The sequence below is a fragment of the Jaculus jaculus genome, chromosome 18 (genome assembly GCF_020740685.1).
Source record: "Jaculus jaculus isolate mJacJac1 chromosome 18, mJacJac1.mat.Y.cur, whole genome shotgun sequence".
NCBI lineage: Eukaryota > Metazoa > Chordata > Mammalia > Rodentia > Dipodidae > Jaculus > Jaculus jaculus.
Genome location: NC_059119.1, coordinates 13,469,727 through 13,486,859, shown reverse-complemented (window position 1 = coordinate 13,486,859; position 17,133 = coordinate 13,469,727). Strand labels below are relative to the sequence as shown.

At 44.5% G+C, this 17,133-nt stretch overlaps 1 protein-coding gene across 4 annotated transcripts in view; it reads left to right on the top strand.

The window, feature by feature from the left end:
- Window positions 1–17,133, top strand: part of Ascc1 (activating signal cointegrator 1 complex subunit 1) — an 89,904-nt gene that overhangs the window by 33,027 nt on the left and 39,744 nt on the right. For all 4 annotated transcript variants that reach the window (XM_045137817.1, XM_045137815.1, XM_004657898.2 and 1 more), the window contains exons 7-9: window positions 3,357–3,476; window positions 15,238–15,362; window positions 17,048–17,133. In XM_045137817.1, the coding sequence (XP_044993752.1) occupies window positions 3,357–3,476; window positions 15,238–15,362; window positions 17,048–17,133 (331 nt within the window). The remainder of the gene's footprint in view (window positions 1–3,356; window positions 3,477–15,237; window positions 15,363–17,047) is intronic.

Genomic DNA, 17,133 nt, shown 5'->3' with positions numbered 1-17,133 from the left:
TCTAGATTTTGGGCATTTTGTTTTAAGCTAGGGTTTCTACCCCAGGCTGATTTGGAGTTTATTCTATAGCTTGGGCTGGCTTTGAATTAGTGGCAAACCTCCTACCTCAACCTCCTGAGGTAGTGCTAGGCTTTAAAAAGGCAGTTCCCTCCAGGAGTGGTGGCACATGCCTTTAATCCCAGACATGGAAGGCAGAGGTGGGAGGAACAATGTGAGTTCGAGTCACCCTGAGACTACATAGTGAATTTCAGGTCAGCCTGTGCCAGAGTGAGACCCTACCTGGAAGAAAAACAACAACAAAAAAAGGCAGTTGCCAGGCTGGAGAGATGGCTTAGCAGTTAAGGCATATGCCTGCAAAGCTCCAGGTCCCAAATAAGCCAGGTGCATATGGTGGCGCATGCATCTGGAGTTTGTTTGCAGTGGCTGGGGGCCCTGGCATACCCATTTTTACTCTCTCTCCCTTTCTCTCCCTCTCTGTACCTCAAATAACTTAAATATATATATATATATATTTTCTTAAAAAGTCAGTTGCCAAGCTGAGTGTGGTGGCATATGCCTTTAATCTCAGTACTCAGGAGAGGCAGGAGGATTCCTGCGAGTTTGAGGCCAACCAAGGACTACAGACTGAGATCCAGGTCAGCCTGGGCTAGGCTATGATCCTACCTCAAAACAACAACAACAAAAACAAAAACAAAAAACCCAAAAAACTAAAACCTGAAAAAAGTTGTGTGTTTGGGGTTTCTGGAGAGATGGCTTAGTGGTTAAGGTGTTTGTGAAGCCTAAGGACCCAGGTTTGATTCCCCAGAACCCACATAAGCCAGATGCACATGGTGGTACACATGTTTGGAGTATGTTTGCATTGACTAGAGGCCTTGCATACCCATTCTTTCTGTCTCTCAAATAAATAAAAATATATCTTTTAAAAAAGGCAAGTGCCACCATGCCCAGTTTGGCTTCTAGCTTTTTTATGTGGGGGCTGAGAATTGAACTTGGTTACTCAGGCTTGAGTGGTAATACTTTATCAACTGAGCCATCTTGCCAGACCCACATGTTAATTTTAGAAAGTTCAGAGTTATAAACAACAATAAAGAATCACTTTTAATCTTATCACTTAAAGTTAATTCTCATTAACATTTTGGAGCATATAGTCCTGTGTTTAAATTTTTTCTTTTGTTTATTTGAGAGAGAGAGAGAGAAATAGGCGCACCAGGGCCTTTAGCCACTACAGACGAACTCCAGACATGCGCGCCCCCTTGTGTGCATGTGTGACCTTGCATCACTTGCATCTGGCTTACATGGGACCTGAGATTTGAACATGAGTTCTCAGGCTTCGCAGGCAAGTGCCTTAATCATTTAAGCCATCTCTCCATCCTGACTAATGCAGTTTTTTATTATTGCATTTTTGAGAAAGGTGGGGAGAGAGAAAGAGAATGAGTGCACCAGGGTCTTTCAGTTGCTGTGAATGAACTTTACACGCATGTGCCCCCTTGTGTGCATGTGTGACATTGCACACTTGTGTCATTGTACGTCTGGCTGCCTGGGACCTGGAGGTTCAAACATGCATTCTGAGGCTTAGAAGGCAAGTACCTTAACTGCTAAGCCATCTCTCCAGCCCCTCCTGCATTTTTAATGTGCGTATATGTATGTGTGTGTATGTGTATGTGTATGTATGTGTGTGTGTATATATATATATATGTATATATATATATATGTATTGTAAATAATTTTAAGTACTTTTATTTATTTTCAAGCAGAGAGAAAGAGAGAGAGAGAAGACAGAGAGAGAGACACACACACATGTATAGCTATTAAGTGTATCTTGAAAAGTTTTGACAAATATGTGTAACATGTCATTTCCCCTATATCCACACTGGAACATTGTCACCATCTGGTAAAACTCCTTCATGCCTCTTTCCAAAAGCACTTACACAGATTAGCTTTACTTTTCTTTCCTGCCCTATGCATAGAGCCATTCGCTACATACACTTCCGTATTTACCTCTTTTGCGTGTGTGTGTGTGTGTGTGTGTGTGTGTGTGTGTGTGTGTATTTTTTAGTGGTAAGGTTTCACTCTAGTCCAGGCTAACCTAAAATTCACTATGTAGCCTAAAATTCACTATGTAGTCTAGGCTGGCCTCAAACTCATGGTGATCCTCTTACCTCTGCCTCCCAAGTGCTGGGTTTAAAGTCGGGCACCACCATGCCCAATCTTTTGTATATTTTTTATTTTAACTTTTGCATAGATTTATTTAGAGCCGAGTGTGGTGGCACATGCTGTGAATCCCAGTACTCAAGAGGCTGAGGTAGATGGGTCACTATGAGTTCGAGGCCAGCTTGGACTACAGAGTGAACTCCAGGTCATCCTGCACTAGAGTGAGATATTACCTCAAAAAACAAATAAACAAACAAAAAACCAGGTGTGGTAGTGCATGCCTTAATCCCAAGCAGAGGTAGGAGGATTGCCATGAGTTCAAGGTCACCCTGAGACTACATAGTGAATTCCAGGTCAGCCTGGGCTTGAGCGAGACCCTACCTCAAAAAAAAAAAAAAAAATATATATATATATATATATATATAAGATAAAATAAAGAAACATAAATGATATTTTTTAAGTATAAAGGATGTGTAGTAATTATTTTCACCACTTCTGTCCTACTGACCATCCACTGTCCCTCAGTGGAGGCAGGCATGTCACCGTGTCGGGATAGCCCTCACACGCATGCACTGTGCATGTGAACGCGTTTTTCCTAACCCTGTCTTTGCACAAACAGCATAACATGCATATTGCTGTATACCTTTTGTAAGCTTCAAGGTATAATCATCCCATATCAGCACCTTAAAAGCTTCTCCAGGCACATTACTTATTACTCACATTATTTTAGTTTATCCAGATGCTCCCTTGTTATTGAAATTGCACATGATGATGCTACTAATTTTTTTCTCTTCTGAGCAAAATTCTGAGCCACAGTAAAACCCCTATGCACAGTACTATGGAAGTGAAATGCTGCATGTAACTTGTAAAACTAACAAAGAGAAAAAGGTCTTTGAGAGAAAGGCCACATACAGAAAGAAGGTCATTGCTGGTTGGGACTATTTCCCTGGCCTTTCCTCCCGGAGAGAGCTCATAAGTGAGTCTGGGGACATAGTGTGATGCTGGGGTACTTTCCTGAATTTTGCTACTGTATGCACTGGACACCTGTTAATTGGAAATAAAAGGACAAGTAATTACATTGTCAGAAAAACCACAGCTTTGTCCTTATACAGTTTGGCCATGTATACTAACCATGTTTCATAATATTACAGCCTTCTTTGCATATATGGTTTAATGTAAAATCTAACTTTTTTTCTCTTATGCAGTGACATTTCTGGAGGCAGACCCCTGGAAGTAGAGATGGCAGGGATAGAATACATGAATGATGATCCCGGCATGGTGGATGTTCTGTATGCCAAAGTCCATATGAAGGATGGCTCCAACAGGTATGCTTCTGGAATATTTACTTCTTTTGGTTGAGACATACAAGGCATCCATTGAATTTCAGGGTCTTGACTGGCTGGCCTAGAACTCAGTCTTCCTGCTTTAGCCTCCCAAGCACTGTGATTACAGGTTTTCAGAAACATACCTGGCCTTTGTTTTGTTTTTCAAAAGAGTGTGGGGCTAGGTAGATGGCTTCATGGGTAAAGAAAGCACTTACTGTGCAAGCTTGACGACCAGAGTGTGGATGGCTAGCACCACAGAAAGCAGGACGTTGCAGCTAGCGCCTGTAACTCAGCCCTCCTATGGCAAGACGGAGGGGGAGACAGGAGAATCCTGGAAGCCCACAGACTAGTCAGCCCGGTGTTTGTAGCAGTGGGTGAGACCCTGCCTCACACAAGGTGGAAGGCAAGGACCAGCACTCGGGATTGTCCTTTGACCTTCGTTCATGCACAGTGACATGCTTGTACTTATATTCCCATGCATGAACACACACACACACACAAAGAGAAAGATAACCAGAAAAAGAAAAAAAATATGCTAACATACTCAAAGAAGAATTTGTTGTAGGAAAAATGTATCAAAATTTTAGCCTGGGGTTGTGAAGATAGCTTAGCAGTTAAAGTGCTTGCCTGTGAAGCCTGAGGACCCAGATTTGATTCCCTAAGACCCACATAAGCTACATAAGGTGGCACACACATCTGGAGTTCATTTGTAGTGGCTGGAGGCCCTGGCATGCCCATTCTCTTCCTCTCTCTCTCTCTCTCTCTCTCTCTGCCTTTCTCTCTCACTCACATAAATAGATAAAAAATTAAAAATAAGAAAAATTTAGCCTGACAGCTGTTAGGTTACTTGGGAGAATGAGTATTAATAGCAATAATCAATTTTTTGTGGGACTTAGTGCTTCCTCATGCAGGAAAGATGGCCTTGTAGGATGAGGCTTCAAATAGGATGTTATAGAGATATGGGGACTACCAGGGCAAAATTAAGGATAGAAATTATACTATCATAGAATTATTAATATCAAATTAGTCTATGTAAAATGTTTGGAACAGTCTGTGGCATACACTAACATCATCAGGACATCTCAACAAGATTACTTCTTTTAAACCAGGCATGGTGGCACATGCCTTTATCCCAGCACTCGGGAGGCAGAGGTAGGAGGATCACCATGAGTTCCAGGCCACCCTGAGACTACATAGTGAATTCTAGGTCAGCCTGGGCTAGCGTGAGACCCTATCTCAAAAAAAAAAAAAAAAAAGATTACTACTTATAATTTGCATTATTAGCACATCTCTATTCCTCTTAGAAATTCTCAGTCTACTATTCAAGCTGTTTCTGAGCCTGTGCATCCAGAGCTGCTTCTGCTGTTGACAGTGCTTATTAGCTGGTTCAAGACCTTTGGCGCATGGAGAGAGAAAGAAAGAGAGAGAGAATGAGAATGAGAATGAATGTCTGTATGGTCATGTTAGGACCGCCTGCCACTGCAGATGAACTCCAGGCATGCACCACTTTGTGTAACTTGCTTTACGTGAGTAACTGGGGAATTGAACCCAGGTCGTTAGGTTTAGCAGGCAAGCCCCTTAACTGCTGTGCCATCTCTCCAGCTCCTTTGTTTTTTGAGACAAGCTCTCACTATGACTATGTAGCCCTGGCAGGGCTGGACTTACTGTGTAGACCAGGCTGGCCTGAGACTTAAGGTGACCCTCCTGCCTCCATCTCCTGTGTTCCAGTATCACAGACAGGGGCCACTGCACTTAGCCTTCCTATGGGGCTTCCTGAGAACTTTCTAATCTGCATTTGAATTGATAATCTCAATGATCTAAATTCAGCTGGAAGCATATTTTGACCTACACATGTAGTTTAAGGCCATTGTGGGCAGCATGAGACTCTGTCTCAAAACAGACAAACAAAAACAGCAACCACAACAACCAAAACCCTGGGCTAGAGTGAGACCCTACCTTGAAAACAAAAATTAGGCACAGGACTAGAGAGGTGGCTCAGCAGTTAAGGCCCTTGTCTGCAAAGCCTAACAACCCGAGTTCTATTCCCCAGTACCCACGTAAAGCCAGGTGCACAGTGGTGCATGCATCTGGAGTTCATCTGCAGTGGCTGGAGGCCCCCCCACCTATGCTTATGTAAGCAAGACCCATGTGATCACACACAAAGAAGACTTGGAAGTAGAAGAGTGGAGAAAGAAGAAGGGCTCAGTGGGAGTGGGAGGACACGAGAGTTATGGGGGTGAACATGAGCAAAGTACATGAAACACTTACAAGAAGATGTAAAAGATATTCAAGCAAGCAAACAAAAATTAGTTACATCTGGGTCCAATGGTACAGGCCTAATCCCAACTACTTGTGGAGGCAGAGGCAGGAGGATAAGTTCAAACTCCTTGGGCTACAGAGTGAGTTCAAAGCCAACCTTTTATAAGGTGACAATTTACAAGGTAAGGTAACAATTTATAGGGTGAGACCTTATCTCAAAAAAGAGAGCTATGAGCCGGTCGTGTTGGTGCACGCCTTTAATCCCAGCACTTAGGAGGCAGAGGTAGGAGGATCGCCGTGAGTTCGAGGCCACCCTGAGACTCCATAGCAAGTTCCAGGTCAGCTTGGGCTAGTGTGAGACCCTACCTCGAAAAACGAAAAAAAGAAAAAAACAAAAACAAAAACAGAGAGAGCTATGGGGCTGGAGAAATGGCTTGGTGGTTAACATGCTTCTCTAAAAAACCTAACAACCTGAGTTTGATTCCCCAGTACCCATATAAAATGAGATGCACAAAGTGGTACATGTGTCTGGAATTTGTTTGCAGTGGCTAGAGGCTCTGGTGCACCCATTCTCGCTTTCTGTCTCTCTTCTATTTCTCTTCACTTGAAAATAAAAAAATTAAAAATATTTATAAATAAATTATTTTTAAAAAGAGAGAGATGGATTTAGCTCAGTTTTAAAGTATTTGCCTAGCATGTGAAAGGCTCTAGTTTTAATCCCTAACACCTCCAAAAAAAAAAAAAAAAAAAAAAAAAAGAAAGAAAGAAAAAGCAAAGAGGCAATGTAGGATCTGACAACTTATCAAAAATCATTTCACCCGGGCGTGGTGGCACATGCCTTTAATCCCAGCACTTGGGAAGCAGTGGTAGGAGTATCACTTGAGTTCAAGGCTATCCTGAGACTGCATAGTGAATTCCAGATGAGCCTTAGCTAGAGTAAAACCCTACCTCAAAAAACAAAAAACAACAACAACAAAATCATTTCATACTCTTACATTAAAATCCATTTGTTTTGTATTTTGACTCTTTTTTTTTTTTTTTTTTTTTTGGTTTTCTGAGGTAGGGTCTCATGCTAGCTCGGGATGGCCTTGAACTCTCAGTGATCTCCCTACCTCTGCCTCCCTAGTGTTGGGATTAAAGGCGCGCACCACCATGCCCCACCTTTACTGGGTTTTTAACTCAAGTACATCTTTATAACGCTGGTCTTTCAGAAACTCGTAGTTTGGGGATGGAAGTATAGTTCAGTGTTATGCTTGCTTAGCACAAGGTCTTGGGTTTGATTCTCAGTACTTCAAAACAATAAAAAGAAAAAGAAAAAAGTAGTGGTTTGACCTGGCATAGTGGAGTACATCTGTAATACCAACACTTGGAGATTCAGGCAGGAGGATCTGGAGTTCAAGATCATCCTTAGCTACATGGTGAATTTGAGGCAAGCCTGGGCTACATGAGACCCTGTCTCAAAAAAGGAGGAGATTGAAGAAACAAGACTGGCTTGCTGAGTTACACAAATCTTCTAAATGTTGCTTCTAAACGTTGCCACGTTTCGCTGTGCAGTCTTAAAATAAGTGCTGACATCTCTACCACAGGTCATCGGAGTCTTCAAGGGCTGGATAGCCGTGAAGCTATGATGGCTGGTACATATTTTCTAAATTTCTAGTTTTCATTTGAAAGCTCAAATTTCATAATTGGCAGAAAGTATTCATAGTTGTTTTCCTTGCAGTCCTTCTTTTTGAGAAGATGTCTGCCAAGTAGCCAAGTCTGCACAATCGTAACTCGCCCGTTGTTGTTCTTCCAAGTGAAGACGCTGCTCCTCAGACCCAGGCTAGTCCCGCAGCCGTTCTTAAAGTCAGCCTCTCCTCGGCGTGCGCGCCCAGTGCCCGTGCTGAATGTCCGCCTCACTGCGAGTGTCAGCAAGATGTGGCCTTGGGATGAAATTTAACAAAGGCTTCTCATTTTTGCTGCTTTATCAAGAATAAATGAAACTGAGTCTTTTCAAGCTGTTAGTGTTTCATGAAAAATATATTGCTAATAAAATAATTTGCTGCACTGTGGTACTTCGTGGTGAGGTACCAGGAGTTTTACACACCGCTGCTCTTTGATTGGCTGGTTTGAGACAAGGTGTCACAGTGTAGCCACGACTGGCCTTAAGCTTGCCATTTTCCTGGCAAGCTGGAATTTTAGGTACATGTCACCGTGCTGGGCTATACCATTGCTTTTGTAAATGTCACCCCAGTGAAAAAGGCAAATAGTCAAATAATGTGCTGGGCTACATTTAAGCATCTACCATCAGCTACATCCCAGCTAGTGGGTTTTTTTTAATGAGGCAGAGAGAGAGAGAGAAACAATTGGCACTCCAGGGCCTCCAGCCACTGCAGTCAAACTCCATATGTGTATGTACGCAATGTACAGCCTTGCACGTTTGTGACACCTTGTGCATCTGGCTTATGTGGGACCTGGGGAGTCAAACATGGGTCCTCAGGCTTTGCAGGCAAATGCTTTAACCACTAAGCCACCTCTCCAGGCCCTCCCTTTTTTTTTTTTTGAGGTAAGGTCTCATTTTGGCCCTAGCTGACTTGGAGCTTACTCTGTAGAAGGCTGGTCTTGAACTCATGGCAATCCTCCTACCTCAACCTTTTTAGAGCTAAGATTAAAGGTATGAGCCACTACACTCAGCTCTAGCTAACATTTTAACAATAGTTTTTGAGTTGGCAAGACTGTTCAGTGGTTAAAGTGATTGCTTGTGAAGCCTAATGACCTGGGTCTGATTCTCCAGGACCCATGTAAAGCCAGATGCACAAAGTGGCACATGCATCTGGAATTTGTTTGCAGTGGCTAGAGGCCCTGGTGTGTTCATTCATATTTTCTCTTTAAAATAAATTTAAAAAAAAATTTAAGGGCCAGAATGATGGTTTTACTAGATACTAGGGAACATGGACTGGAAGGCTTGCAGGCAAGTGCCCATAACAGTTGAGCCGTCTCTCCAGCCCCAACTTTTTCATTTTTTTTCCTCCTGAAATAGGGTCTCACCATATTCAAGGCCACCCTGAAACTACATAGTGAATTCCTGGTCAGCCGTAGCTAGAGTGAGACCCTACCTTGAAAAACAAAAACAAAATAAAACCAGGCTATGCTACACATAACTGAAGGAGGTAGTCAGGAGTCAGAGGAGGGTATTTAAAAGCCATTACAGTAGTCTAGGGAGAAACAGAAAGGCTCAAATTAGAGTAGTATTAGTGAGAATCAATAATAGGATAAAAAAAAAAGAGAGCAAAATCTGCTCGATTTGGCCAATTTCTGAAGTGCAGGGTAATGGAGTAACCCACGATGCCTGGGCTGGTTCGCAAGGGTGACATTGGACTCAGACAGCTAATAATAATCTTACTTAGCAGGTCAAATTTAAAAACAGGATTGAAATACATGCACAAAGGGCTTTTGATAAAATTCAATTTATAGTTTAGTCCAGGCGTGGTGGTACATGCCTATAAAGTGGAGGCAGGAGGATCAGGAATTTAAGGCGAGGCTCAGAGAGTCGGTGACAATTGTGTAGCAGGAACCCCTGTCTGTGAAGACAGTGGTGGATGTTTATCTCCTACAGGACTTCAGTTTAACAAAGCCCAGATTTAATGCAGTCATTTCTGCTTTCGGGTTTCAAACCCAAAGCACATGATAAAGGGTAATTTGCTTAAGAATGGTTTATTTCAGAGCAACTCTGTATTGTTCTTTTTTTAATATTTAATTTATTTACTTATTTGAAAGAGAGGAGGAAGAGGCAGATAGAGAATGGACATGGCAGGGCCTCCAGCCAGTGCAGGCAAACTCCAGACATGCACTATCTCATGCATCTGGCTTATGTGGGTACTGGGGAATCAAGCCTGGGTCCTTAACCTGTGAGCCATCGCTCCAGCTCTCTGTATTGTTCTTTGTTTATTGACTTTTTTTTTTTTGAGGTAGGGTCTCACTCTAGCTCAGGCTGACCTGGAATTCACTATGGAGTCTTAGGGTGGCCTTGAACTCACAGTGATCCTCCTACCTCTGCCTCCCGAGTGCTGGGATTAAAAGCGTGCACCGGGCTGGAGAGATGGCTTAGCGGTTAAGCGCTTGCCTGTGAAGCCTAAGGACCCCAGTTCGAGGCTCGGTTCCCCAGGTCCCACGTTAGCCAGATGCACAAGGGGGCGCACGCATCTGGAGTTCGTTTGCAGAGGCTGGAAGCCCTGGCGCGCCCATTCTCTCTCTCTCCCTCGATCTGTCTTTCTCTCTGTGTCTGTCACTCTCAAATAAATAAATAAAATTAAAAAAAATTATAAATAAAAAAAAAAAAAGCGTGCACCACCATGCCCAGCTTCTGTATTGTTCTTAACTTGCTTATGAAAAGAAAAAGGCATAGGAAGCCGTAGCCAAACAGGGAAGGATACATGAAGCCAGGACTGAAAGAACATGCTGTTAGAAATAAATGTAAGCTAGAAGGGAGACTAATTGGAAAGAAGGATTCAGTGGAGGGTGCTTAAGAGAGAGAATGGGAGTGGGGGTAGGGATTGTCATGGTTTATTGTCTAAATTTTTTTTTTTTTTTCGAGGTAGGGTCTCATTCTGGCTCAGGCTGACCTGGAATTCACTATGTAGTCTCAGGGTGGCCTTGAACTCATGGTGATCCTCCTGCCTCTGCCTCCCAAGTGCTGGGATTAAAGGCATATGCACCATGCTGGGCTTATTGTCTATAGTTTATGGAAGCTGTCAATAAAAAGTTTTAAGAAAAAGAAATAAGAAATGTAATGACATAGTGCCAAATGCATCCTGACAATAGGCCTAAGATTCAGTGACTATGCCCAAGTACGCTCAAGTTCTCTCAGTAGCATTCCAAATACCGTCATCTGAGAATTCACATGTGCATGTGTGCACTGATGACGTGCCAGTCAGACGTTTCTGTGGGCAGGACAGGGGAGCCGCACCCACAGGCCCTGAATTCTGCTTCCTCTGCCCTGACTTTGGGCAGTGCAGACGTCTGTGCCCCATTTCCTCCTGTGTAAAAATAGCAAGCTAGACTAGGCCTTTATGAAGGACTTCTGTCCCTTCAAAAATCTGAGTCAATAAATTGGCAGAAATCCTAGTTCTCTCAAAGACAAGGCTGGAAACTGGTGCCTCTCAGTTAGTCTGTTTCCCTCCCTCGTTCCATGTTTCCTGCTTGCTGCTTCTACAAAGCCCAACCCGCTTGTTCTCTGCAAGGGGAGAGAGCGAGGTGTCACTCTCTTGTGTGTGCACTTGCAACAGGTGACTCTCTCTGTTCAGACTTAACTTACGTTTCATTGTTTTGCAAATATTTGAAAAGTTTATGTTTTCTTTCTCTCCCTGATATAGGATCTTGTGTAGCGGAACCCCTATGTAGCCAAGGATGACTTTTTAACTTTTTTTTTCTCAATTTTTATTAACATTTTCCATGATTATAAAAAATATCCCATGGTAATATCCTCCCTCCCCCCCCTTTCCCCTTTGAAATTCCATTCTCCATCATATCTCCTCCCCATCTCAATCAGTCTCTCTTTTATTTTGATGTCATGATCTTTTCCTCCTCTTACGATGGTCTTGTGTAGGTAGTGTCAGGCACGGTGAGGTCATGGATATGCAGGCTATTTTGTGTCTACAGGAGCATGTTGTAAGGAGTCCTACCCTTCCTTTGGCTCTTAATTCTTTCTGCCACCTCTTCCACATTAGACCCTGAGCCTTGGAAGGTGTGATTGAGATGTTACTCAGTACTCCAGTCACTTCTTTCCAGCACTATGATACCTTCTGAGTCATCCCAAGGTCACTGCCATCTGAATAGAGAAGATTCTCTACCCAAAGTGAGAGTAGCATTAATATAAGGGTATAAATATTATTAACTTTTTATTTATTTGAGAAGAGAGAATGGGTGCTCCAGGGCCTCTTGCTATTTGCAAGTGAACTTCAGACACATGTGGCCACTTGGTGCATCTGGCTTTACTTGGGCACTGGGGAATGGAACCCAGGTGTACAGGCTTTGCGAGCAGGCACCTTTAACCACTCAGCCATTCCCCATCCAGACCTTGAACCTTGTACCCTCCTGTTTGCACCTCCCAACTGCTGGGATTACAGGCGTGCACCACCACAGCTGGCTTTACATAGTGTTTAGGGTAGAACCAGGCATTGTGCTTGCTAGGCAAGCACTCTACCAACTGAGCTACGTCTGCAGTCCAATTTGATGGTTTTCACGATAGTGTTAGTTGGTCAGAAGCTTTAAACAGTATTTATTTGGCGTGTGTGTATGGGGGCGGGTGTGTGTGTGTATGTGGGTGTGGGTGTGCACGTGTGCATGGCGTCTGCTGGGAGGCCAAGGACAACTCTCAGGTTGAGTCTTCCGCTTTATTTTGAGGCACAGTCACTTCTTCGCTGCTCTGTTTGCAAACTTCTGGGAAATCCTCCTGTCTTCACTTCCCTTCTCACCACAGGACAACTCTGCAGGTCCCACGTGAGCACACGGTGACACAAGCACGCGGGGTCAGGCGCGCTCTCCCCAGTCATGTTCTACTCCTCCTTTGCCACTTTCCTCCTGCGTGTGCGTGCACGCGTGTGCGCATGTGTCTTGGTGGTGGTGGTTGCTGCCTCCTTCCACTAGGATGTAAGTTGCCTAAGAGCGGGCACTTGTTTATTCTCCCGTGTGCTCCCAGCGCCTCCGAGCGCCTTTTAGAGCTTGCGCTGCCCATTCTCGCTGTAGCTTCTATAGCCTGAAGCCTTTGTCTCTGCCGGCACGTTCTTGCCAGCGCTTTCAACTTTCCTCACTGGCAGCCATCACAGCTCCTTGTTGATTCTGCACCTTATCATTTCAAGTTTCTTTTTTTTTCTCCTTTAAAAAAAATATATTTATTTATTTGCAAGCAGAGAGAGAGAGAGAGAGAGAGAGAGAGAGAGAGAGAGAAGAGAGACAGAAGAGAGACAGAAGAGAGATAGAAGAGAGAGAGAGAGAGAATGGGCATGTTAGGGCCTCTAACCACTGCACACAAACTCCAGATACATGTGCCCCTGTGGGTCGTGGGGAATCAAACCTGGGCCCCTTTGGTTTCACAGGCAGACACCTTAACACTAAGGTATCTCTCCAGCCCCTCAAATTTCTTAAGAGTAATGTGCAATGTGCACTTGTTGACTCCCCTATCTGCTTTCTCCCCTGACCCTCTTTCACAGGCTCACAGGCTTCACTCTCCAGTGTGCCAGCGAAACTACTGACAAGATCTCCAGTGAGGAGAGGTGTTTTTTTTTTTTTTTTTTTTTTCCTGAGCTTTCCCCTAGCGTTGCCCTGTCCTGAGCATTCCCTGTGGCATCCTCCTTTCAGCCTTTCTAAAATTAGGTGTGGTGACGCCCATGTGTCATTTGTGTTGCTCAGGAAGGGGTGCTTTGACTGCTCAAGGGAATCCAGGTCTTGTGCGGGCAAGTAAGCCGTCTACCCAGTGAGCCACACCTCCAGGCTGCCAGGCTTGTAACGGCTCTTTTACACTGAGCACTCCCAGAGCTCTCTCATTTGCCCAGGTTTTTCTCAAGAGCTCTGTGCTTGCATTTCTGTCTCCCTCTGCGGACAAATGTCTGACTGGATACACCGTGCCACGTGGGCAGATGAACCCCTGTTAGACGCTCAAACACCAGCCGTTGTTTCTCCCCATCTCGGGTAGTGAGCCAGGTGGCCGGGATGCATGGCTTGGGAGCCACTCACCTTCATCCTGTCCTTGAGGCTGCCCTGAGTGTGGGGTGGGGCAGCGCCCAGTGAGTCCCCTCGTCTCAGTCAGTGCTCACCGCTTTGCCCTGCCCCGCCACAGTTTAGGTCTTGGTCATTTCCTCATTTACAGTGTCATCCTTAAGAACATGGACTCCGAGCCAGACTGCGTGCATTCTAATTTTAAAAATTGATCTTTATTTTTAAAAGTTCGTTAATATTTTTACTTATTTATTAGTACGAAGAGAGAGATAAGTGAATGAGAATGAATGGACTCACCAGGGCTCTTGCCATTGCAGACAAACTAGACGCATGTACCCCTTTGTGCATCTGGCTTTATGTGGGTACTGGGGAATCGAACCTGGGACTGTCAGGCTGTGAAGGCAAGTGCCTTTAACTGTCGAACCATATCTCCAGCCCCTTATTTTTTTAATTAATTAACAAAGGATGAGGGAACAGAGTCAAAGGAAAGTAGTAGGAAGGCAGGGTAGTAGTAGTAATAGGAAGAAAGATAATGACATACACATGTGAAAACACATGTCTTAAAGAAACCCATTATTTTGTATGCCAACTAAAAAAATTAATAAAAAAGAATGGTTTCAGTGCTGGCATTGAACTCAGGGCCTTGTGCATGCTAAGCACATATTTTTTAGCACTGAATTGTACCTCTAGTCCCTAAGGTAATTTCTGTCTCCCTCCCTCCCTCCCTCCCTCTCTCTCTCTCTATGTATGTTGGGTTGGGTTGCTTGGAATTGAACCTAGGGACTCGCTCATGTGGTGTGCCACTGAGCTCCATCCTCAGTCCCAGTTAATTTTTGGATCTGCTGCTTAGTAATCATGTGACCTTGTCCAAGTGTCATGGCTCCTCAGCGACTTAGATTCCGCCCTGGTGAACTAGAGGTAAATAATTTGTTGTGCGGGTGCAGTGGTTCAGCAGATAGGAAGGGTTGCTTAGTACCGGGCAGTGCGTGAAGGCTGGTTTTCCTCCCAGTTATAAGTGGCAGCCAGTCACTGATGCGCTGCTGCCGCTCTTCCAGTCTGCCCTCACCTGGAAGGAAGCGCTGCACCCTGCCGGTCAGCGTTCACCTGCGGCCGTGGGTCACGTCTTGCCCGCCCGCAGGCTTTTTGGCTGTTTTATGACCGCCGCAGACGTCCATTGGTGCTGTCATCTTGTACAGGCTTTTTTTTTTTTTTTTTGCTTGAAGTACCCTTTTTGTTTGGTTTTGGCTTTTCGAGGTAGGGTCTCACTCTAGCCCAGGCTGGCCTGGAATTCACTATGTAGTCTCAGGCTGGCCTCAAACTCACAGTGATCCTCCTACCTCTGCCTGCTGAGTGTGGGATTACAGGTGTGTGCCACCACGCCCTGTTGAAGTGCTCATCTTTCTCTGGTTTTTGTCTGCGAATCTTGTAGTAATCCTTCAAGACCATTCTTAAGTCCCCAGGGACAATGTGACCCTCTCCATGCAGAGTGGATCAGTCTTTCAACACCAGATTGTAGTGCGACGATTGTCCTCCTCTCCTCTCTGGAAATAGTCTTGTTTGTAAGCGAGGCTGGCCTCAAGTTTAGGATCTCCCTGCCTCGCTCCCTGGGTGCTAGGGTTACAGGTGAGCCACCACACCCGGGGATGATTTGTTTCTGTCTTCTTGACAAGACATTGTGCCCCACGGTGGTGGCGTCTCTTCCTCTGCTGTTGCCCGGCTTTGCACAGTGACTCACACTCCACACACACGCTGGATTAGCAGCCGGGGTTCAGAGTTTACTAACATGTCTGCATTTACTCATCTTCTTCAGGCTACAGGAACTAGTGGATCGAGTTTTGGAACGCTTTCAGGCACTGGGACTGATAGTGAAAGAGTGGAACAGTGTGAAGCTGCATGCTACAGTCATGAACACACTGCTCAGGAAAGACCCCGATGGTAAGTCCGTGTGGAGCGGCAGGCCGCATGGTTGTGCTCAGCGAGGCCGTGGGAGATTAGGTAGAGGTTTCAGTGAATGGCTGTCTGAGAAACTGGTTCATCTTTTGCTGTTTGGATCTGCTAATGTTTTCTCCTTATGTTTTTGAGACAGGGTCTCATGTAAGCCCAGGCTGTCGTTAAACTTGAATTGTAGCCAAGGATGACCTTGAAATTCTAATCCTGCTCAGCCTTTTGGGTGATGGCATTACGGGCATGCACCACCATACTCCATTTTTATGCAGTGCTGGGCATGGAGTCCAGGGTTTGCTTCATGTTTGCTAGGCAAGCACTCTATCAACTGAGCTACATCGAATTTCTTTGTTTTGTTTTTTCGAGGTAGGGTCTCACTCTAGCTCAGGCTGACTTGGAATTTACTATGTAGTCTCAGGGTGGCCTGGAACTCATGGTGATCCTCCTACCTCTGCTTCCCGAGTGCTGGGACTAAAGGTGTGCACCACCACGCCTGGCTCTGAATCCAATTTCTACATTTTAATTGATATTATTTGCTGTAATTTACTTTTTTCAAAACAATGTTTTCTTTTTTCTTAATAAGGAAGCAGGTTTGTTTTTTTTTTTTAAAGACAGGATCTTGTATAGCCCAGGCCGGCCTTGAACTTAGTATGTACCTGAGCATGACCTTGAACTCCTGATCTTCCTGCCTTCCCCTCTCCAGTGTTGGGATTGCAGTCATGTGCCACTGCACACAGCTTTTAGCTGCCCTGATTAGGAGAACACCCTCATTAGGAGACAGGTCTGGGGTAAGCCGTATGCACAGCTGGAAATGTATTATGTTCCTGGCGTCCCCAGAACTCTGGATAAAACATAATTTCTGACTGACACTCTGCAGACCTGTGTTGTGTGATAAAAGAACATACTCAAAGGGAGGAATATGAATACTTTTGAAGTTCAATCGTTGGGCAGGAAAGAGTTGATATATCAGAAAATATTCTGGAAATTAAATAATTCTTGACGGTGCATTGCACTTTCTATTCCCTGTACGCTTCTCTGTGTAGACTTTTTATTCCTTCCTTTGATATTCCTCCTCTTGCTGTCCCTGAAGGACATCTTTGGGACATGCAACCTAAATTAACTCCGTCAGCTAGAGCCCCGCTTTGTTTAGGCCAAGGTCATGGATTTGCAGCATCCCTGTGTAGAATGTCTGTGAGGGTAATTGGGTGGCAATAAAGAGCTCCATTTCATTTGTGGGGAGTTCTGAAGTCAACCCAAAACCTGGGCACCAACAATTTTGACCAGCTAATATGTGAACTTGTGTGTCTTTACGAATTTGACATCGCATGCAGCTTATTTTAGGATTGCAGATGGCAAGGAGCCTGGGAGTCACTTAGTCCAACTTCCAACTTCATAAATGGAGAACTGAGGTCCATGGAGGAGACATTATTTGCCTAAGATGTAGCTAGTGGAGTGGTTACTAAGGTGTATATACAGTTAGCACTTTGCGACCGTTGAGTGAGTGAGCATGCACGGATGGGATGGTGACTGCAGGCCCTGGAGGCCTGGCCCCGCGGCCCTTCCCCCAGTGAGCCACTTTACAAAACGAAAAGTTTGCTAGCTTGCCTATAGAAATTCACAAGAATGCAAACATAATTACCCAAGCCTTTCTAACGTTGTCTTTGGAATATTTATAGCTGAAGGCAGATACAACCTCTACACAGCAGACGGCAAATATATTTTCAAGGAAAGAGAATCATTTGATGGCCGAAACATTTTAAAG